This window comes from Hypomesus nipponensis, chromosome 19 (genome assembly GCF_054491055.1).
Source record: "Hypomesus nipponensis isolate SF chromosome 19, ASM5449105v1, whole genome shotgun sequence".
Lineage (NCBI taxonomy): Eukaryota > Metazoa > Chordata > Actinopteri > Osmeriformes > Osmeridae > Hypomesus > Hypomesus nipponensis.
In genome coordinates this window covers 18577374-18602085 of record NC_140379.1, presented here as the reverse complement: position 1 = coordinate 18602085, position 24712 = coordinate 18577374, and the positions used below count along the sequence as shown (strand labels likewise).

The 24712-nt window shown below is 42.6% G+C and overlaps 1 protein-coding gene across 1 annotated transcript in view; it reads left to right on the top strand.

Annotated features, from left to right (window-relative positions):
* The window catches only part of dagla (diacylglycerol lipase, alpha), a 73029-nt gene extending 48826 nt beyond the window's left edge, over positions 1 to 24203 (top strand). Inside the window, 10 exon segments of the mRNA XM_084682135.1 lie at positions 5422 to 5499; positions 14071 to 14151; positions 14367 to 14509; positions 15693 to 15761; positions 16005 to 16077; positions 16182 to 16387; positions 16517 to 16643; positions 21644 to 21807; positions 22317 to 22667; positions 22669 to 24203. Of these exon segments, the coding sequence (XP_084538261.1) occupies positions 5422 to 5499; positions 14071 to 14151; positions 14367 to 14509; positions 15693 to 15761; positions 16005 to 16077; positions 16182 to 16387; positions 16517 to 16643; positions 21644 to 21807; positions 22317 to 22667; positions 22669 to 23428 (2052 nt within the window). The 3' untranslated portion in view covers positions 23429 to 24203.
* The last annotated feature ends 509 nt before the right edge of the window (positions 24204 to 24712 follow it).

Here is a 24712-nt window from a genome sequence, read left to right as displayed (position 1 = left end):
TATTTATAATTTTACTCCGCTGCGCGTCGGGCCTAACCCTGGAACCCGTACATTATTGACGATAAAGTATACTGTCTTATTGCTTTTATAGTACGGTTACCAGCGAAATTATAAATAGTAAATAAATAGTAAGCTGCCTTTCAGGACAAATAGTTATAGCCTACAAACATTGTGTATCGCATTTCAGTTGCCGAGAGAAAATAGTCCCGTACGTGTGGTTGTTGCTATGCAACGGACAAACAGCATTGTGAACTTCACGTTTGTTAGCCGCAAAAAAAATAAAAGCCTTATATAGGCCTAAGCCTTATAATGAAGGCAACACATGCTGTAAGTGTCTATAGTAGCTATATAAGCCTACTATTTTCCATGTTTTATTCAGGGCTGCCAACCTTTGCAAAAACCTTGGAGTGAGATTTGGCATTTGGCCCCACTCGTTATGCGAGCGCGCATAGCGCATCACTCTCAGCAGCGCCCTGCTCCCATCCATCCTCGCTGACGCGTATCGTTACGGTAGGGCCCCCCGGCCCAGCTATCGGTAGCCTATTTGAGAACTTATTGGAAAAGACGGGCTATGGACCCAACCAACTCTATTTGGGAGGGGAAAGCGTGTGAAATGGTTGAAATGCGTGTCTCACGGCCAATGCGTGCAGTAGTGGACTTTGGAGATGCAATCCACTTCTTAAATCATCAATCATTCTATTTGCATTTTAATTTTCTTCTTTAAGACTTGTCATTCTTTCACTTAATTAAAATGAAAACGAAAAAGACATTTGAAATTTAATTTTCAAAATATGCCCCAGCTAATAAATACCAAAATTCGATTTGAAATGTAAAATTCGAAAATGAAAGAAATGCGTCTTCATTTTAATAATGTGGCTGCAATATCGTGACCACAATTCAAATGCATTTCCAGAAATGCTTTTTCATTTTCAAGAACATGGCTGCAAAATCGTGACCACAATTCAAATTCAAATGCATTTCCAGAAATGCATTTTCGTTTTCGTGTCCTGCCCGCAAAGAACTGCCCATAATTCGAAAACGAAAATGCATTCTGAGCGGCGCAGCAGAGTGACGTCAGTAGCCTCTCTTTTTCAGCTACCTGCTGACCGAGTTACCCATCTTGTTCGGTAGGGGAAGGTGTGCACATATGCATTGCATTACATGACAAAATTTGCCTAGAAATTGACTGAATTGCCGGGTCTTTAGAGGACGCATCACAGATCATGGCAATCCCTCAAATTGTGCATACACTGATAGAATTAGCTGAGCTGGTAGAAACTAATAATATATCTGAGTCTGATGCCCGTGACCGAGTAGAACAAACTGAGTTGCTAGTTGCTTGAGGAAGACCCAGATCATCTGGGATAGCACACATACTTCTTGCCGACGTCGGCCCGATGTGTATAAGATACGTCGGCAAGATGTAGTATGGAGATAGTTGGTATTTGATCGAAACTGACTTCCAGATGATGTGTGGACGATTAATCAAATCACACTCGGCCGCACTACAGATATATTCTGATAGATAACTCCTTATATGCTGTTAAATAGGCTGTTAAATAGGCTATGTCCGATCTCTCAGAAAGCAAATATTTCACTAACCATAACCGATATGAAATGTCACTTAGCAAATGAACATATAGGCTGAACATTGACTTTGATAGGAATAAGGAGACAATGAAAAATATGCTTGACCATCCAAAATTGGCTATTAGCAATACAGTACTTGATTCAACCTGGATTTTCTGTGTGGGTATTATAATTAAGAGACACAATTGAAGTTCATGATTTTATATCAGGCTGGATGTTTATGGCATCAAGCTCTTAAAAGAACTCCAACACAGAAAAGAAAACAACGAAACATAAATATATAGGCTATAGCTTTGCCAGTTGTTCCACGTCTTCCATCGGTCTCCGCCGCCCTCCGAGTCTGTCTTGACTCACTTGGTAACAGTAACTGCCGATTTTGGTAAAGGAGAAGACACAAGTGTTTACAAGTTTCATAAGCACTTGCTCAATACTGTTCCTCCAATGAGCAACTGAGCTTTTGTTCTGAGGTAAACTTCGGTCGTTCTGAAATCGTCTGCTTTTCCCTGTGAAAGCAAGCTGTTTCACCTTTGGCCTTTTTCAGACAAAATCTGAATTTCCGCAATCTGAATTTCAGCAATCTGAATTTCAAGAATCTGAATTTCAAGAATCTGAATTTCAAGAATCTGAATGTCAAGAATCTGAATTTTTGAAATGTGTATTTTTGGATCAAATAATTCCGTTTAATTAAATTCGGCATACAAATAATTCAGATATTATATATTAAACAGCTAAATATTTCAGTTTTATGAAATTCGACACACAAATATTTCTTAACTTTCATATTCAAATTCAGATACCTTTGTCAGCTTTAGCTCCATACACTTTGTACATCTTTACTGTATCTCCCCCACACATAGCATTTCAATCCACTCACTTTCTTCCAACGTCAGATCCGCACACCCCTGTCACAATAAAAGCACACAAGAAAATACCTTACAAGTATCTGCACAATTAGAGGGAGCGCCATAATCAGTGATGCGTCCTCTAAAGACTCGGCAATTCAGTCAATTTCCCGGCAAATGTTGTCATGTAATGCAATGCGTATGTGCACACCGCCCCCTACCGAACAAGATGGGTAGCTCCATTGATATATATATACACTAGATGTCTTACGGCGGCGTCTAGAACGTCCGCACATGGCGGCCATCTTGCCACAGGCAACTCGCTCACCCATAACATTGTGTTGATGCTACATGTACTTTTTAAATGACCATAACTTGCCAAATTTTCAACCGATTTTTAAACGGTTTGGTTTGTTATGAACGTCAGAGAATGCAGTGGAATAGCGACATCTCTGACGTTGATAACAAACCAAACCGTTTAAAAATCGGTTGAAAATTGGGCAAGTTATGGTCATTTAAAAAGTATGTAGCGTCTACACAATGTTATGGGTGAGCGAGTTGCCTGTGGCAAGATGGCCGCCATGTGCGGACGTTCGACTCCGTTGTCCAGCAACGCGGACGAGACATCTAGTGTTTATATATATCTATGGGTAGCTCGGTCAGCAGGGAGCTGAAGAAGAGAGGCTACTGACGTCGAATTATGGGCAGTTCTTTGCGGGCAGGACACGAAAACGAAAATGCATTTCTGGAAATGCATTTGAATTTGAATTGTGGTCACGATTTTGCAGCCATGTTCTTGAAAATGAAAAAGCATTTCTGGAAATGCATTTGAATTTGAATTTTGGTCACGATTTTGCAGCCACGTTCTTAAAATGAAAACCCATTACTGGAAATGCGTTTTCATTTTCGAGTTTTACATTTCAAATCGAATTTTGGTATCTATTTGCTTCATTTTAATTAAGTGAAAGAATTAGCAGTCTTAAAGAAGAAAATTGAAATGCAAATCGAATGATTGATTACTCATTTTATTTATGAGTCAAATAATGCAGCCACATTCTTAAAATGAAAAAGCATTTCTGGAAATGCATTTTCATTTGAATTTTGGTCACAATTTGCTACCATATGGCCTAGCTAGATCTTGCACCATCTCATTCATCCTCAATGCTCATTTTATAAAAGTTGCCTTTAAAATAACAACGACAATGGGACACTTTCAATAAAATAATATTTAAACATTCAAACATTAGGCCTAAACATTCTAAATCAATTATAAATGTTTTGTAGGCACTAGGTAGCCTATATACCTGCTTAGGTCACTGCCCCCGCGACCCGATCCCCGGACAAGGCGGATGATGGATGGATGGATAGGTAGCCTATATGCTAGCTAGCCTACATGCTGTAAACTAGTTACGAGTGACTTGGGACTCGATAGACTAACATTAGGCTGTTGTTAAGGTTAGCTTATGTTGATTTGGATATCTACATTAATTGTGCATCCATGGAAAACGTTGTTTTAAGAAGCCAAGACCAGGTCATGTAGGCCTAATTGCGTGGCTACGAAGCTAAAATTAAATAAGTGGATATCTAGTTAGCAACAAATGGCTAGACCTGAGCTTCCGTCCAACGTTTCACCAGCTAGTTAGCACTGATAGCACGGGACAGTGCAATATTAATGCTCAAAAATTAACTGAATGTTGCTAGTCTAGCTTGCAAACCAATAAACTGCTGAACACCAGTACTTGTAGACAGTGTTTTTCTTCGGCAACCTTTTAGTTATTTTGAATGCACACTAATATGGAACGCTCCCATTTTAAGGTAAATGTAAAAAGGCGTATTCTAAAACTTGTTGTTCCCATCCTTGATTGTGATTGGCTATATCGCGTTTCATGCCGTTGTAAAATCCAGCATAACCTCACAGGTTGTCCTCATAACATTCTTTAACATTCCATATTACTGCGCATTGAATATTTCAAATTGAAAAAGACGGCAAAGATGTCCATCTGGCTGTTGCGTGGCAACGATTTATGTAGGAACTATACTTTGTAGTAGCGGAAGAATGACGGTTTATTATTAAACTATTTTGTTTCTAATTGTTTTTATTGATGAAACCATATCAAATATTTGTAGTAACAGTTTTAGAAAAGCAATAAGCCCCGTGAGTCCGTGGTTTACGCTGATTTTAGAACAGGTAAGGGGGTTTTCGACACTCCGCTTCGCGTCGTGCCTAACAACTCCCCTTACCTGTTCTAAAATCAGCGTAAACCACGGCCTCTTGGGGCTTATTGCTTAATTAACTAGCCTACTTACTCGCTATCGCTCGGTCGATACGGCAAAGCCGAGGTTTGTTATATTGATATTTCCCGGCATGACCGAACGGTCGAAGTTAGTAAGTAGTTTATTATATGGCATTTTTTGCTTCTTTTCATTTTGTAAATGAAAATAAATGGTACCTCTAGGCTAATTGTAGCCAGCTCTCAAGTCTTCTCACGGTGTGTTTCATGTGTTGCCTAGCAACTTATTACTTTTGATAGAAAGCGGACAACATGGTTCTGCTAAAATGGCTTTAATTTCAACACAAAATAACGACACAAGTGATTCAAAGAGTTTAGTCTTCATCCTGACTTTCGATGACAAATCTTTTCAGCATCATCTGGATAGTAAAACTCAGCAACTGACTCGTCGATATCGCTCATTTTGAAGCTGATGTCAGAGGGCAATACGGATCCGTATTGACCGGCGAGGAGGGCAATATGCGGCTGGCATGACTACCCATTAGCCAATCAGAAAGCTCGTACCGTCATTGCCATATAATAAAGTACTTTATCGCTCAATAATGCACACCCCGGAACTCCATCTCAACCAATCAGAATGCTTGATTTCATCCACCCGTATTATAATTTCCTTTTTAAAACATATTTCTTTCTTTTCTCGAATATTACATCCTTGTCCTAACATCATCTATGTCTCTTGATCCGTGTGTGTGTGTCAGGATGCGCTGACTGACCTAACAGGGGACTCTGAGCGTCTACCTCTGGAGGAGCAGCACGTAACCTGGCTGGGGCACAAGGTCAGTTACACAAGCACAGACACCCCTACTCCAGACAAAACACCTCTGACTGGCACACTCCTGCTTCACACACAAAGACACACACACATTCCTCCATACCTTGTCTCCCACACTCACATTTAATATGCAATGTGTCTGTAATGTGATCCCAAAGCACAGAAGTCATTTCACTTCTCCTTAGTGACTGATTACGCTTATAGGTGGTGGGCCGAGCCCACGGATCTGCTTTATTTTTTTTAATGACCTGTCCCCGTCGATGGAGGAGCTGGATTTTTTTATATTATCAACATTGTTTTTTTCTTAAAACATTTTCATTTGTTGGCATATCAATTCTTGCAATTTTTTTCTGTAGCTTAGTTCAAAGTTAGCAACTTTCAGGCAATCGTCACAACTACCTAAACTCTCGAACCAACCATAACTTATGTATCATCTTGTTAGCTAATCGAATGGTTCGTAACAGGATCAGCTGATAGTAAAAACAACCTAAGTGACCATGCGTCAAGTAGCTAGCCTAGTAAGACTACAAGTCTCAGCACCACAATGGTAGGTCGGTTGAGCTTTAAATACTGGTTTTCCGTGTCACTGTCTGTCTTCAATTTACCTTATTTTCTTCATTTTATAAATCAGTGGCGTTGATTAAAACTGACACTGGATATTTAGCTGGCTGAGCTCAGGATATCCAAAAAACAAAGAAATATGAGAACATTATTGAGACGTTTTTATACAACGAATGCCATAATATTATGCTGAAAGTGTTGTGTGTAGTGTTGGGTCTTCCTCTGGGTCTTCCTCTTGTCGTGTTTAGTGGAGACTTACAATCAACACTAGCTGATCCTGAATGGGGTAGTCCTTGCACATGATTCCCAAAAACCCTGTAAAAAGTATTACACAACATCCGAGTTGGACTCGTGTTGAGTGTACTGTAGACTGAGCTGGCTGGTGAAGGGATCCTGAGCTGGCTGAAGATGGGAGACTGAGCTGACTGGAGATGGTCGACTGAGCTGGCTGAACATGGGAGACTGAGCTGACTGGAGATAGTAGACTGAGCTGGCTGAAGATGGGAGACTGAGCTGACTGGAGATGGTAGACTGAGCTGGCTGAAGATGGGAGACTGAGCTGACTGGAGATGGTAGACTGAGCTGGCTGAAGATGGGAGACTGAGCTGACTGGAGATGGGAGACTGAGCTGACTGGAGATGGGAGACTGAGCTGACTGGAGATGGGAGACTGAGCTGACTGGAGATGGTCGACTGAGCTGGCTGAACATGGGAGACTGAGCTGACTGGAGATGGGAGACTGAGCTTTGTCAGCATAATCAAACGAGCGATAGGTCTTGGTCTGCTCTAAAAGTTATTTCCCGACCTTTAACCTTAGTCATTGTCTTTCTTGCTCTGTCCTTAAACATCTAAAGATTATTTTTTAATTTCTTCACTCTATAGCCTTTATTTATGCAGTTCACTGTGTTGGAGTGATGTGGTGCAAAGATGCAGTGCATCTTTGTTTAGGGAGAATACTCCTGTTATCTCTGAGCAGCAAAATCCCCAAATTGTACCTGTATTTATATGCAAAATGTGTGTCCTCCAGACTGTTCATCTCCAGCCAGTAAGAAGACAGGCATCTTGCATAGGTTACCATAACGTATGAAAAAAAAAAACATGGGAGCAGACACTCGGACGACTAGAGGGACATGGTACATGGTATCCACATCAGATTATACATCTTCTTTGTCCTGCCCGTCCTCTCCTCTGCCTGTCCTGTCTGTGCTTTTATAAGCATGCAATGTATGTCAACTCAATTTCAAATAAAATGTGGTGCACTTAGATTGTAACAGCAAAATTGATTTTGCAGTGGGTTATTTGTATATACTGACCCCACTGTACATCTTGCTATACAAAATACAGAATTTCATTCACACCTTCTGTTTGGAAAACTTTCTCCAGAGCTGCATTTTACATTTAGTCATTTAGCAGATAGTCTTATCCAGAGTGACTTACAGTAAGTAGAGGGACATTATCCCCAAGGCCAGTAGGGTGAAGTGCCTTGCCCAAGGACACAACGTCATTTTTGCACAGCCAGGAATCAAACCAGCAACTTTCTGATTACAAGCCAGATTCCCTAACCGCTCAGCCACCTGACTCCTTTCCACTCCTCTTGCATACTTTAGCTACATTTGTTGTATTTGTGAAGTTACTGTACCACCCTTGTAAAATCCAACATTACCTAACATATGGTTCTGAGGTACTGAATTTAAGTTGAATCTTTCCACTGCTTTTTCTGCAAGAATGCTTTCCTTGCTGTCAACATTTTGCAATTGCAATGGACTCTGAACAAACTTGGACCAACTAGCTTCAGTAAATGGGTAGAATAAATAGTTTGGTTTTCATGCATACAGCATTCCATGATTGCAACTACTTGTGGACTTGAATACACTGCAAGCAATACAATTATTTGTGCACATGCGTGTATTATGCTAATGAGGTTCGTTTTCCAACTTGCCAAGTATGCAGAGATTTCAAAATGTATTGATAAGTGTTACTGATGTGGTATACCTACTCTTGGCTAATTATAATTCTGTATGTCATTGATTCATGTTATTATATGTTTAGGTGACACACACTTAAAACAATACTGTACATTTATTTGAACAATGTTCGTCACATTTCATTATCACTTAACTGTTAACTTGCTCTGATGACTAATAGCAGCGCAATTATATAACAGATATGCTCGTTTAAGTGGAATGTTGCAATGTTTCTTTAGAGAATACCTGAATTACCCATTTGTTTTACTTTTTTCCATACATTTGAAGGCCAGTCACCCACCAAAATGCACATGTGAATGTTTACTTCCTACTTTATTCACCTTGAATATCGGGGTATACGATTGGTGGATTTTATGAAGTTGTCATGCAGGGCTCGACATTAAAGGTGACATGACATGAAAACTTCATTTTATTAGGTTATTTAACATTAATATGAGTTCCTCTAGCCTGCCTTTGGTCCCTCAGTGGCTAGAATTTTCGATTGGTCTAAACAAAGCCCAGGGTGTTCTTCTCCGCCTTTGACAAAATGAAGGCTCAAAAGCTCTGTTTGAAAATCTTCTCCAATTGACGTAGATACGAGAAAGGTTACCTCCCCTCTCTGCTTTGCCCGCCCAGATCATCTGGCCCGCCCATGAGAAACTGAGCTACCACCGTGCAAGGGAAAGTGCTATATCGGTTTTTCCTGGAGAGACATCATGGGGAGCAAACAAACGAAGCACAACAGTTGCTCAGTGCTTGGATGTACAAATGCAAGCACAAATCTTTATTTAAATCCTTTAATCCAAGCCTCTGCACAACCAATATCTCAATTTTATTTTCGCTGGAAATGCTCCAGCACAACTTCCCAAAGTTTTGCATGTCTGCGCCAAACATTTCAGCCACTACTGTTTCCTCAACTTGAGCCAACACAAAGCTGGCCTTGCTGAAATTGAATTCTGGATCATTACTAAATTTCCTTGGTCAAGCTACAAACCTTGGACAAGTAAGTTAACTAAAGCTATATCATTTTGTCGCTTTACTGTATATGGTTACCTAGCTTGCTACCCTTAGAATGTGGCTGTAACATTAGCTCTGCAGCCAACAGCTGAGTTACTGTTGCTAACGTAAAGATAAACGGCATCAAGTGTGTGTGTGAATACAAACACTGTAACGCCAGTGTTGTACACTCCTTTGTTAATTGGATAACCGTTATGCTGTTGGTGTTATGGCGTGCGCGATATCCGCCTTTCCCTTCATTGAAATTATTATGAGTGTGCACCTCTGCAAACCAGGGTGATCAGATGAGAATGGCTAAATTTGAGGCATCTTACAGCAACGGGGGCTACGAGCCATTGCGATACATCCGTTGTAAACATCAGCGCATGTAGCCGCCCCTCTCCTCCTCATTAGCATTTAAAGCTACAGACACAGAAACAGCGCGTTCTGAGGAAAGCTGATTGTGGGACTACTTCTAGTGGCTATAATTCTGCACCATGGCTGAATTTCGGGAAAGAAACTTCAGATACTGTATGAGGGGACTACTAAGGCCTATATAAAAGCATCCAAAAACAGCATGTCATGTCACCTTTAAGGCTCGTCCGCTTGTCCCGGACAAGTTTACCGTGAGCAACAAGTTAAACAGAATCCTTTGCTCTAAGTTTATACAATTCATTTTTCAGCTAAACGGTACTTGTAAATCAGCATCTGAATAAACATTTATCGAGAAGTGGGTAGTGTAGTTGCTGAAAATGTACTTATTTTATTGATGACACTCCTAATTTGTAAATTTGCTCCGACTTTTCGATAACGTACAGTAGCTAGCATCGCAGTGCAGTGCAGACACTAGCTAGTTGCTGCGTTTTATCATAATCCTATCAAATGAGTGAAATACAAACAAATGTTATGAGCTATTGAGCCTATATCTAACACAAGTTTAAATACAGCTTAACTTGACTTAGTGTGACAACAAACTCAATGCAATTGACTGCCGTCTGACAAAGTGCGCTAGTGCAAGCACATGAGTACACGCAGCGAGATGACGTGCATCCTGTCTTAATAGTCTGTTCGAAAACAACGGTTTTTAAGATACCTTACCCCGAAGAGAGCTGTCTCGGTAGACACCTGTCTAGTAAGACATCAAGGATTAAGACAGCTGTCTACGTTTTCGAACAGAGCCTCAGTATTTGCAAGCTAGCTAAACTTATACTGTATCTAAAATTATAGAAATGGCCGCGAGACGAGCTTTTACGGGTGTTGGCGTGTCTATGTTGCTTCACTCCGTGGGCCTGCACCTTGTCCATTACGGTTTACATTGTCAGCAGGACTACTTGGTTGGCGTTGCCTTTTCAGCGTGAGAAGTACAAGGTTTGGTGTGAGAGCGTCTGAGCAGGGGCGATTCTAGGATCAGACCTCTAGGGTTGCTCAGCCTCCAATTAGAATGTGACATGAATACAGTGCCTTACAAAAGTGCTTAACCCCCTTGCTAATATAAATCCCTAATTTCACTTGATAACAATTAATAGATTTGATTTATGTATTACTATGCAAAATATTGAATGAATAAAAAAAAACAAAGGATGTCCCTTTCTTCATGAACTACCAGCATCAAATGATAATAAAGAATAATATTTTTTGGGGGGGTGCTTGAGCACCCATAAAAAGGATCCAAAATCACCACTGGTGTATAGTCTACTTTACAGTTGAATATTAGCTGACATTTAACTACATACATTTAACCGATACAAATGCTGCTAAAGCTTGCTAGGTACACCACTGCCGACGCTAGCAAACTAGAAACGTCAACACCATTTTAAAAAAATATATAAAATGATGAATCTTTACCCAGACAAGTGACTTTTGTGTATGGACAAGTGAAACGTTAATGTACTTGTCCAAAGGACAAGTTGTCCAAAGGACAAGTGCCTCAAAAAGTTAATGTCGAGCCCTGTCATGTATATTATGGAAGCAAATCGTGACCAAAATTCAAATGAAAATGCATTTCCAGAAATGCTTTTTCATTTTAAGAATGTGGCTGCATTATTTGACTCATAAATAAAATGAGTAATCAATCATTCTATTTGCATTTTAATTTTCTTCGTTAAGACTGCTCATTCTTTCACTTAATTAAAATGAAAACGAAAAAGACATTTGAAATTTAATTTTCAAAATATGCCCCAGCAAATAGATACCAAAATTCGATTTGAAATGTAAAATTCGAAAATGAAAGAAATGCGTCTTCATTTTAAGAATGTGGCTGCAAAATCGTGACCACAATTCAAATGCATTTCCAGAAATGCTTTTTCATTTTCAAGAACATGGCTGCAAAATCGTGACCACAATTCAAATTCAAATGCATTTCCAGAAATGCATTTTCGTTTTCGTGTTCTGCCCGCAAAGAACTGCCCATAATTCGAAAACGAAAATGCATTCTGAGCGGCGAAGCAGAGTGACGTCAGTAGCCTCTCTTCTTCAGCTCCCTGCTGACCGAGCTACCCATCTTGTTCGGTAGGGGGCGGTGTGCACATACGCATTGCATTACATGACAAGACAAATTGACTGAATTGCCGGGTCTTTAGAGGACGCATAACAGATTATGGCGCTCCCTCTAATTGTGAAGATACTTGTAAGGTATTTTCTTGTGTGCTTTTATTGTGACAGGGGTGTGTGGTTCTGACGTTGGAAGAAAGTGAGTGGAGTGAAATGCTATGTGTGGGGGAGATACAGTAAAGATGTACAAAGTGTATGGAGCTAAAGCTGACAAAGGTATCTGAATTTGAATATGAAAGTAAAGAAATATTTGTGTGTCGAATTTCATAAAACTGAAATATGTTGCTGTTTAATATATAATATCAGAATTATTTGTATGCCGAATTTAATTAAACGGAATTATTTGATCCAAAAATACACATTTCAAAAATTCAGATTGCAGGAATTCAGATTCTTGAAATTCAGATTCTTGAAATTCAGATTCTTGAAATTCAGATTGCTGAAATTCAGATTCAGATTGCGGAAATTCAAATTTTGAAATAGGGCAAAGGTGAAACAGCTTGCTTTCACAGGGAAAAGCAGACGATTTCAGAACGACCGAACTTTAACTCAGAACAAAAGCTCAGTTGCTCATTGGAGGAACAGTATTGAGCAAGTGCTTATGAAACTTGTAAACACTTGTCTTCTCCTTTACCAAAATCGGCAGTTACTGTTACCAAGTGAGTCGAGACAGACTCGGAGGGCGGCGGAGACCGATGGAAGACGTGGAACAACTGGCAAAGCTATAGCCTATATATTTATGTTTCGTTGTTTTCTTTTCTGTGTTGGAGTTCTTTTAAGAGCTTGATGCCATCAACATCCAGCCTGATATAAAATCATGAACTTCAATTGTGTCTCTTAATTATAATACCCACACAGAAAATCCAGGTTGAATCAAGTACTGTATTGCTAATAGCCAATTTTGGATGGTGAAGAATATTTTTCATTGTCTCCTTATTCCTATCAAAGTCTATGTTCATTTGCTAAGTGACATTTCATATCGGTTATGGTTAGTGAAATATTTGCTTTCTGAGAGATCGGACATAGCCTATTTAACAGCATATAAGGAGTTATCTATCAGAATATATCTGTAGTGCGGCCGAGTGTGATTTGATTAATCGTCCACACATCATCTGGAAGTCAGTTTCGATCAAATACCAACTATCTCCATACTACATCTTGCCGACGTATCTTATACACATCGGGCCGACGTCGGCAAGAAGTATGTGTGCTATCCCAGATGATCTGGGTCTTCCTCAAGCAACTAGCAACTCAGTTTGTTCTACTCGGTCACGGGCATCAGACTCAGATATATTATTAGTTTCTACCAGCTCAGCTAATTCTATCAGTGTATGCACAATTTGAGGGATTGCCATGATCTGTGATGCGTCCTCTAAAGACCCGGCAGTTCAGTCAATTTCTAGGCAAATTTTGTCATGTAATGCAATGCATATGTGCACACCTTCCCCTACCGAACAAGATGGGTAGCTCGGTCAGCAGGTAGCTGAAAAAGAGAGGCTACTGACGTCACTCTGCTGCGCCGCCCAGAATGCATTTTCGTTTTCGAATTATGGGCAGTTCTTTGCGGGCAGGACACGAAAACGAAAATGCATTTCTGGAAATGCATTTGAATTTGAATTGTGGTCACGATTTTGCAGCCATGTTCTTGAAAATGAAAAAGCATTTCTGGAAATGCATTTGAATTGTGGTCACGATTTTGCAGCCACATTCTTAAAATGAAGACGCATTTCTTTCATTTTCGAATTTTACATTTCAAATCGAATTTTGGTATCTATTTGCTGGGGCATATTTTGAAAATTAAATTTCAAATATCTTTTTCGTTTTCATTTTAATTAAGTGAAAGAATGAGCAGTCTTAAAGAAGAAAATTAAAATGCAAATAGAATGATTGATTAGTCTTTTTATTTATGACTCAAATAATGCAGCCACATTCTTAAAATGAAAAAGCATTTCTGGAAATGCATTTTCATTTGAATTTTGGTCACGATTTGCTTCCATAGTATATGAGCTCTTATTGGATGCGGCACATAGTTGTCCGGAAAACATGCCTGTGTCAATAAAGAAACATAATACATTTTATTTATATAGCGCTTTTCAAAGTACTCAGTCACTGTACATCACTTTACATGGTTAAAATAAACATAAAACAAGTACATCATATAAAATCACAGGATTAAACAAAATGTTTGTTCCTTGAAAAATGGATCCAAGAATTGGACATGCCAACAAATGTTTTAAGGGTTGTAGAAAATTGTAGAAAAAGAAGCAATACAGAAAAATCCAGCTGCTCTATCGCCAGGGATCGTTCAAATGCATGATTTTGAGCTTCGGCCCACCACCTATTGTTAACAGAGAGCAGTTGATATTGAATCACTATGTTGCAGACACGTTTTGTGTGGTCTAACCTTGTCTTGGTTGCTGCGGATGTCCTTCCTCCTTTTCCTTCCCATGTTTTTCCCTGTCTCCCTCTCTCCTTCCACTCCTTCTCCCTCTTCTCTCCTACCAGGGGATGGTGTACTCTGCAGAGTACATCAAGAAGAAGCTGGAACAGGAGATGATCTTGTCACAAGCCTTTGGGAGAGACCTGGTACTTGACTAGATTTATGTATAGTGTGCCTGGCAAATTGGATTGTAGATCAGTGTTTATCTGCACACCTGTCTGCATTAGCATGTTATGAATGTAACAACAAACATGCAATCTACTCATAAGATAAACTTAACAGTAAGACTTTCTTAAACTTAAGAAAACAGGATATTTCGTTCCAGCCCATGTGTGGTAATGTTCCCTTTTCTTTAACGCAGGGTAAAGGCACCATGCACTATGGACTGGTAATCGTGGGTCACTCTCTAGGTGCGGGTACCGCTGCGATTCTGTCCTTCCTGCTACGGCCCCAATACCCCACTCTGCAGTGTTACTCCTACTCCCCGCCTGGTGGCCTTCTGAGGTAGGGGGGAGAGAGGGACTAGGTGGGGGGAGTGTGGGACTGGGTGGGTGGAGAATAGGGCTAGGTGGGGGGAGAGGGGCTGGGTGGGGCAGAGAGTCTGTGTGGGGGGAGAGAGGGGCTGTGTTGGGGGAGAATGGGCTAGGTGGGGCAGATGAGCTGGGTGGGGAAAGAAAGGGTCTGGGTGGGAGGAGAATGGGTCTGGGTGGGGGGAGTGTGGGGCTGGGAGGAGAGAGGGGCTGGATGGAAAGAAGGGCTGGGTAGGGGGAGAATGGGGCTAGGTGGGGGGAGTGTGGGGCTGGGTGGAGAGAGGGGCTAGGTGGAAAGAAGGGCTGGGTGGGGGGAGAATGGGGCTAGGTGGGGGGAGTGTGGGGCTGGGTGGAGAGAGGGGCTGGGTGGGGAGGAGGGAGAGAGGGGATATATGATGTCCATACAGCACTTTTACCTGAATAATAGTGTCTGCATGGGTTGGACAGCATTTCTCCTGCCTTTATGGACTGAGGCCCTGAAGTGACAGCTTTAACTGACTCTAATATGCAAATTGTGTGGAGAGAGAGTAAGTTTGTGTCAGGCAGATATGACATGCTCCAGCTCACACTGCCAGTGGAACAGCTAGATAAGGTCATTTGTGGTTGAAACATGTGCAGAGACAGCAACAGCCATCCACAGGAACCCAGCCACAAGTCCTGTCCTTCAGCCTTCTACAGCACTGAGCAGCACCTATAAAGGACCTATTAAATATGTTGTGAATGTGAGTTTATGAAACAAGGAATATGCAGTCTTACTTATTGAGACCATTTGTTTGATTAATCCAGCACTTATCTGACTGTGGGGGGAATCAATTGGCTCTATGACACCTCCTGTGCCTGTGCTATCGTCATGTGTCGATATGTGCTGAATGTTTTATATCGTAGGCGGCGTCATACTGAGCATTGACACCCTATCACACCTCCATGTTTGCTGTGGAGAGGTTCTGAATTATTCAGTCTGTTTGGATCGGATTGAGCAGCTATGATTTTTTCGGGGGGCGGTTTGTTAACTGTGAGATTGCAAAAATATGCTCCTCCAATTTCACTCAAAGAATGAGAATGAGCATGGATGTATTTGAATGCCAAATACTTTCTATTTGATCCTTTTCTCTCCATTTTCCTGGCTAATTGTTCCTCTAAATTCAACCCTTACTTAGTGAGGATGCTATGGAGTACTCCAAGGAGTTTGTCACCTCAGTGGTTTTGGGGAAGGACCTGGTCCCGAGGTGAGTAATCTGCTTCCTCCTGTGCTCTCATCTCCCTCTCAGAGGATCCCAGGGCCCTGTTCAATACTCTTGATATATAACATCACTGCTCACCTCTGTGAGGCACTATCTGATGTAACATGAATGTATAGCTGAAAGCTTTTACAACTCTGCACATGCATAAGGCTAGAATGTGTTTAGTACCTGTCAGACCGCATACCAGCTGCAGCATAGTCATTCTTGCTCTCTGCTTGTGTCCCACAGGATTGGCCTTTCCCAGCTGGAGGGGTTTCGGCGACACCTACTGGAGGTTTTGCAGAAAAGTGACAAGCCAAAGGTGACGTGTACCAGATGGCAGCCAGCCACACACACAGGATGTCATGGTAGTAACACACTGTAGCTACTGAGAAGGTTGACAATAATTGTATGTGTGTCTTACAGTGGCGGATCATCGCAGGGGGCACAAAGTGCATCCCCAAGTCCGAGTTGCCTGTGGAGGACAGCACCCAGCCCCCCCCGGTTGCGCCTCCCAGCACACGGCTATGGTTGCACCCCAGTGACCTCAGCATCGCCTTGTCAGCCTCCACCCCCCTATACCCTCCTGGGAAGGTCATCCATGTGGTGCACAACCACCCCCCAGAAACCTGGTGAGGAGACTGGAATTTCCCAAGCCAGCTGGCAGGCTTTCACATCAGTTTTAAAGAACATTTTGCACTTTCAGAACAACATCCATTTTCTGGTTTGTATGATTTTTTTTATCTTCATTTTGTGTCTAGCTGCGGCCAGGAGGAACCCACATACTCTGCTCTCTGGGGGGACAACAAAGCCTTTGATGAGGTCATCATCTCTCCCGCAATGCTTAACGAACACATGCCTCACATGGTGATGGAAGGCCTCAACAAGGTCTGTGGAGATGCTGTGTGTGTGTGTGTTTGTGTGTGGGTGCAGGCATGGGCACTGACGTATGTGTTCGATTGGACTTTGTGCAAGTGACTGTAGTGGTAGAGGGTACTGATGAAATACAATCAAGTGTGATGATTCGTTCTCCCCCCCTGGTGCAGGACAGCAAAATGAGACGCTGAGACGGACAGTTTGCAGCAATACTTCGGTTGTTTATATTTTTTTCTCTTTTTAGCGGAGCCAGAACACTAGCAGGCACACTGCCGTACTAGTTAGTCAAAACCGGTCAAAAAAAACAAAAAACATTTCGTAAACAAATGCATATAAACGTTTCAGTCTTAGCCGGTCCCTCAACCGCCGTTGCGCCCGTCACTCTCCGGCTCCACTCTCCCCTCCTTCCTCTAATCGTGTCCTTTTAAAGCAAGCACAATCAGGAATATGAGTTACACCTGTTAGTTGATTACCTCAATTAAGCGTCTTTAGACCTACCTCCCAGGAGAGGGTGCCCCCGGACCCTGTGTTCCACCTGACCCCTCACACAAGAAATACTGCTTCACAGGGGTCCATTGTGAGGGCTGCTTGCTGGGACAGGCTCAGTAAATGGTTGTTGTGTTTCTGTGTGCATGTGCGCGCATGTTTAGATCAGAATGTTTCATCTAAATGTTTGCCAAAGAACCTGGGACTGATCCTCCATGGTAAATAGTGTGTGATCACTAAGCTTTTATGGATGGTCTCACTTGGCTGAGTGTTTGATTTCATATTGTATTGTGTATATGGGTGAGTCAGATGGCTGAGCGGTAAGAGAATCGGGCTATGAATCAGAAGGTTGTCAGTTCGATTCCCGGCCATGCAAAATGAGTGTCCTTGGGCAAGGCACTTTATCCTACTTGCCTCGAGGGAAATGTCCCTGTACTTACTGTAAGTCGCTCTGGATAAGAGCGTCTGCTAAATGACTTTGTCATTAAATACATTAAAAACAGTAAACTGCCTTCTCCTCATGCAGGATTTACTTCCATTCAGCCACAAGAGCATTAGAGAGGGCGGGCACTGTATTAGACCTGGTTTGCAGATTGAATTAGAATTCATCCCAAATGTGTTTGATTTGATGGTGTTTAAGTCTGCGATCTGTGCATGCCACTCAAGTTTCCACACCAAACTTGACAAAACATTTCTGTCTGGACCTCACTTTGTGCATCATGGGGGAATTATCAAGCCGAAAACAGGAAAGTGCCTTCCCAAAATTGTTGCAACAAAGTATGAACCACAGAATTGTCGAGAGTGAAATTGTTATGCTTTAGTATATTTCCACCAGTGGAACTAAGGGCTGTAGCCCAAAACCATGAAAAATAGTCCCTAGTTATCGAAAATTGGAAAAACTCCTATGCACAAAGCGAGGTCTATACAGACATGTTTTGTTGCAAGCCAGGTCTTATCACCCCAACCTTCCAAATGCTCTTGTGTTGAATGGAAGCAAATCCCACATTAATGTTCCAAAGCGTTTTGGAAAGCCTTTGTTGAAAGGTGAAGGCAGTTATAGAAAAAAAAAAGTAGGAATCAACTCCTTTGGAATGCCCATTGGAATGCCCCTTTGGAATGAAAAGTTCATCAAGAATGTCCACATTCAATTGTCCATAAACTGTATATGACCCCCTATTCACACCGGTCGCGTCTGCGTCGCATTCAGTATTCATCCTTTTGTTTGTTCTGTGCAAGTACAGTGAAGAGGTCTGTATCTTTACTTTCTAAAACTGGTTGTTCCCATCCTTGATTGTGATTGGCTATATCGCATTCCATGCCGTTGTAAAATCCAGCATAACCTCACACGTTGTCCTCATAACATTCTTTAACATTCCATATTACTGCGCATCGAATATTTGAAATTGAAAAAGACGGCAAAGATGTCCATCTGGCTGTTGCGTGGCAACAATTTATATAGAAACTATACTTTGTAGTAGCGGAAAAATGACGGTTTATTATTAAACTATTTTGTTTCTAATTGTTTTATTTATTATTATTATTGATGAAACTATATCAAATATTTGAAGTAACAGTTTTAGAAAAGCAATAAACCCCGCAGGTCCGTGGTTTACGCTGATTTTAGAACAGGTAAGGGGGTTTTCAGCACTCGTGCCTAACAACTCCCCTTACCAGTTCTAAAATCAGCGTAAACCACAGCCTCTTGGAGCTTATTGCGCAAGTATTTGTTGTTTGACTGCTTGCGTATGTTTGTGTGTGTGTGTAGTTGTTTGATGCGTATGGTGTTTCTGCAGGTATTGGAACCATTTGGGCTCAGTTCAGAACTGACAGACTCAGAGCCAGTGGAGGTGGAAGAACTGAACCATGCATCCTTCACTAATGTTGTCATAACTTCTCAAACACACCCGCACTCCTCTATTTCCCCATCTTTCTATCCAAAAGAGCTGCCGTCCACCCCTTTTATCTCTGATATGTCATCGGATACTCACAAAGATCCACCTTCCCCCTCTCCCCTTTCAGAAAGTCGCTCCATATCTTTTACAGACCCACCTTCCTCATCTCCTCCTTTTCTTGCAGACGGCCAATCTCTCCACCCAGTAGAGCTTCCTTCTATCCCTCTTTACTCTGATACCTCTGTAGAGGGCCTGGCATCCTCTTCTCCTACTGCTCCCTTAGTTCCAGGTGATGTCGTCTCCATCTCTCGTCTTCTACACAGCCCAGCATATACACTTCCTGTCCTGTCCCCTGCTTCTCTCTCAACCCCAACCTTTACCTCACTGTCAAACATCACTCCCGAGACAGACCCAAGCCCTCGCTCCCCCAGTTGCCACACAGCGCCCCCAGCCCTGGTCACGAATTGGCATCCAGCCTGCATGTAGACCTGAGTTCTTTACCTCAGGCCTGCAGCACCCCATGTTCCACCAAAACAGACCTGCCCCCTTGCCTTCCTTACAAACATCTTCCCTCTGCTCCCCCTGCATCACAAACCCAATCTCAACCCAAGCTCAGTCCCCCCAGTTTAGAATGATACAAACCTTGGCTAACTCTTATCCCCTCACATCTATAAAGGTTGGGGAGCACAGTCACACACACACACACACACGCCCTACTTACCAAATAACGCACGCTTCTCTCTCTCTAGACGCTGCAGGGTTTCCATGGTAACTGCGGTTTCTTCCACACTCACACACTAACCTCTTTCTGCTTTATTCCTGGTGGGCTTCCTGCGGTGTTGTGTGTGTGTGTCTTTGTGCTCCTCTTTTTTCCTACACCTCCTCTTGCTGTATAAGAACAGAACATCAACACACCACATTTTAAGTACCTCGACACAATAGGAAGCTGTCTCTTGGTAGATTTCTCTGCAGTCCCCTTTACATGTCATACTGTGTTTCTATTGGTCAGTGCTGTGGTGATGTCATCTGTTTGCTCTCAGGAATTACCTATGTGCCTTTACAGATCCACCAGTCTGGACCAATGAGAAGAGAGTCTATGCAGTATTTATTAATTTTGATGATAAAGTGTTAAAATCTTATCTAATAGACATGAGTTAGATTTTAATACAGCCATTCTTTTGTAGTCATTATTATTGTTATAACTCCTCAGGTTACAGTCAAAGTCATGGGTTAAACCGAATGCTTCTGCACTGTACGATGTTTGGGCAACCTGTATTTGGAGAGGTGAGGCTACCGACTTCTAGCCTTTCACCTCTGGCTCTAGACATGTATATCCTATGTCCCTGATTCTCTGGAGCCATTGTATGAAACGCATCAATTATGGGAGTGTTTGTATTTGCTTTTGGCTTGTTGAGTTACAGTTCTGGTGTGGATGTCTTCTACTGCTGTTGGTAGTTCTATATACTAATATCAGGAGTGATAGTGCGTGCCCTTGTTTTGCCTGGGCTTGGTTGTTAAATCGAGAGCACAATCTAATACTAAGCCTAGTTTTCCCCCATAGTTGCTGTTTTCCCCAGTCTCTTTCTCTACTCGTATTTCATCACTCAGCCATTATATGCATGTGAGATCTTTGTTTACTGCCATTTCAATGTATTGTATCTTCCTTAAACATGTCATTTTAATTTGTGCTTTGTCTATTAGCTACATGTGATTGTTTACATTGCATTATTGTTCATCTGTAGAGGACCCTTTAAAGTATATGCACGTACTGGTACCGTGTTTGTGTGTATTCATTACACGTGTGTCTTTCCATTGTTTTCATTAACCCATTAAAGTCAAACAAATGTTTAACAGTGACCATGCGTGGTGATGTTCCATAATGTCGTAATTTTCCTAACTGTATAATTTTGTACTTTCTACATCTGTACTATCATTTTCGTGGTTCATGTGTCAAAAGACGGTGTGTTCATTCACAAAACAAAGCTACCTTCAGAAACGCAGGACCTACATCTCTCATGCATTACAGTGGCAGGGCCCTTTTGAATCCATCTATGAGAATCCTACTAACATTCTTATGTTATGTGACATCTTGCTGATACCAATTAAACTGTTATTCTTCAATAGTCTTTGCACAAGACTCTTAATAGCTACAGCCTTTTTGCTCTTCAGGAAGTGTTCCCTTCCCATATCTGTCACACAATGTTGAGGTATTGTGCAGCAACCTGTGTAGGTGAGGTGAGTGCCTGTGAAGCATGTCCACAGGGGATTGGTGGAGAATGATAGTGATAAAGTCAATGTTGGTGGGCGTAGTGGTATTATACTTTTCCCATGTTTCCTATCAGTAATACCCTGTTTTCTCAGCTCTAACATTCCGTTCTAATGTGTATTTCTATGTCAGTTCTATTTTTGTATTTATTTGACCTTTCTGCAGTTATAACTTCTCTAACAACATACAGTTTGCCTTTGTAATGTCAATGATGATAACTTTCTGCCCGTAACCTCCTACCATCTCCACACTCCAACCCTCTCTGACCCCCCCTCCAGAGCTCCCGGGTAATCCGCCTATAACGCCCACAGCCTTGGTTGCAAGGTGACCGTGCATTAATGTCCTCCTCCCTCCCATCTTATCCCCAGGTGCTGGAGAACTACAACAAAGGGAAGACTGCCCTGCTATCCGCTGCTAAGATCATGGTGAGCCCCACGGAGGTCGACCTCAACCCTGAGACCATCTTCATGGCCGTGCCAAACTCCCAGCAGCCCACGCCCGCCATGCATCACCGCAGGAACAGCAGTGTCCGGTTAGTCTACTGGCGTGTCGAAGAAGGAGGGAGGAAGCTGGGAGGGAGGAGTGGGGAAACCTGATCTATTCTTCTGAGTGTCCGATTTATACATAGCATGAAATTATCTTTATGTAATGCATGACCAATTAACTGTGTACATATGTCCCTCTCTCTCACGCATGCACGCCTGCTGTCTGACCACAGAGTTACGTATGGTAGTGTCCAGTTCCCTCCTCGTCCTCTGTGGTTTAGCCCACCTAGGCCCAGAGAACAACTAGTCTAGCCTCCCAGTAGTCATGTTTGTATGTAACCTCCCGGGTGCTACTCTCTCCCACCCCTCTTGTTTATGTTCTCCTTTTTTTACTTTTGTGTTATTTTCTTTACGGCCCCCCCCCCCCCCCCCTTACTATTTTCCAACAATGTCTATTTCCCACACTTCTACACCTTCATTCTTTCTCGTTGTCATTTTCTGCCACTCCTTTCCACTCCCACCATCTCTCCTTTCCACTCCTCCTCCTTCTCCTTAGTTCCTGTGCCCGGTCTGAGATATCCCTTGATGGCTTTTCGGAGTGCCCTCCTCCCCCAGTACCGGTGGTTCTACGGGGGGCTAGGGAGCGCCTAGCAGTGGAGTTGAGAGACAGGAAGGCCCCCCTGGCCGTGATGGAGAGCCTGTCTGATGCTGAGTCTCTCTACAGCCTGGACTCCAGACGCTCATCTGCGGCTTTGAGGGGATCTCCCATGCTGGGCTGCCTCCCCTTCTCATTGGATGCCCCCATCCCAGAGGAGAACCCCTCCCTCAGCTCCCGCACTGAGCTCCTGGCTGCCGACTGCCTCTGCCAGGCCACACCGGAGCACCTAGGACAGGCAGGGCCATACTTTCCCCCTGGAGTCTGGATCAACGCCAGATTACATCATGCGTCTGTCACCCGCCACCCCTCGCTTCAGCGGCCACCATTCCCCAGCCCCTCTAGGACAGATTGTCCTGGCCCAGCAGTCTGACTCCAGCACCCCACATGAGACGGAGCTAGATGGGGGAGTCCAGGATATACCTGCTGTCTACAGCCCTGACAGCACCCCCCCAGTCCCCCACAGGGCTCGGACCAACCTTGGGCCAGAAAACGGGGGATATGGAAGAGACGTAGAGGGGTGGGAGAAAAGAGAGACAGCAGAAGAGACGCAACTCAAGGCAGAGCCCTCTGCCTCCACCCCTCCACCCCAACTCTCCAATGGGAACCCCAGCCAGGCAGTGCTGGAGTTTGCCCAGTACCTGGACTCTCTCTTCAGGCTAGACGGCAGCAGCTCTCCCCCTCTAGAGCTGTCTGATGGAGAGTCCGAGTCTGGCAGAGGATCATACGACCAGGAAGAGGGGTCGGGGGAAGGACAACAACGGGGGGAGGACAAACAGCTGCTGGCCAGGGCCACTCTTGAGCCCAACCTGGTCCCCAAGCCCCCCCGCACCTTTGCTGACTCTGCAGACCCCTCCTCCGGCATTTCCCTCTCTCCCTCCTTCCCCCTCTCTTCTTCTGGGGAGCTGAATGACCTGTCCCCCTCTGATGGAGCTCCTCCAACCACACACTCATTAAGAACATCCACTCCCTGCCCTTACCCAGAGGAAAACGTATTATCTTCCATGGTGTAGTAGTACACCTGCTGGGTTCCTCCCTCCCTCTTCCTCTTTCCTCACTCTTTCCGTCCTCCTTGGGTGTTCTCATCTGACCTTCTCCAACGCATATCAGAGCATGCATGCAGTTGAATGAAGTCTGCTGTGCTGGCATCCATCAGAGACACAACAGACACAACAAAACCATGAACAAAGTGACTGAGACAAAGAACTCTAATTAAAACATTTTCAGGTGTTAAAGCTAAATTCTGTGTATAGCATTTTCACTACTGTTGTTGTGTAAAATATGTAATTATCTGTGCATGCCAGGGGCCTGTGCTGAATAGGAAGAGCCTCACTAATATCATTTCAACACACTATCTCACTCACATCCAAATAGCATTGTTATGTAGAGATGTGGCATTATTATAAGTAAAGAGCTAGGCAAGGAGGAAGTTATTATACTGTAGGTAATCTAGGTGATGCATTTCCCAGAGTCAGGTGCCTAATTTTGAAGAAAAGAATACACATTAGGCAAAAGTGGAAAATCTTATCTAGTGGCTTGACACCTCCCTCCTCATCCCTAGAAGTTCACCGTATCCCGTTAAACTCTTTAACTCAATTTCAGGAATGTGACGACCACAACAGATAGACAGAGTGCTGAGTAGAGGAGTGGTTCTAAGATGTTCTAAGTTCCTCAGGTCTTTCAGGAATTGACTGTGTGGGTGAGAGGGAGTGTTTATCAGATAACATACATGTGTCTTAAAAACAGTGATTGTGACAAATAAAACAAACAGTTGTTTATTTTGAAGTGCATGAAGATGTATTACTTTTTTTTTCTTTACTAAAGGGGAAGTTTCTTATTCAAATGTTAATACTTTTATTTGGATAATGTCATACACATACAAATGCACAATTTTCCCCATCCCATCCTCCTTTGCCAAAAATGTATTGCCAAATGTATTTATATAAAGGTGTAATATTGTTTACGTATGTGAATACTGTTCAAGTATATACCATTGAAACAACAAACAAAGCCCTAAAGTACCAAGTTAAATTAAAAAAGGGATAGGATTCATTTTAATATCTCTCGCTTTGCCAATCAAATGGATTTCTGTGTTGAAGCACTGTGGAAAGGGATGCCATTTTGACTCACTAACACTGCCATGGCACATGTTCTCCACACCCCTGCCCTTTCCTGGAGTCTCCACCAAGCTCAGCTTGCTGACAGATAACATTTGAGATACTGTATGAGATGTATTTATTCCCCTACAAGAGATGGAGTTAGTGTAATCTGGAGAATTGAGAAGTATCTGTAGGTGT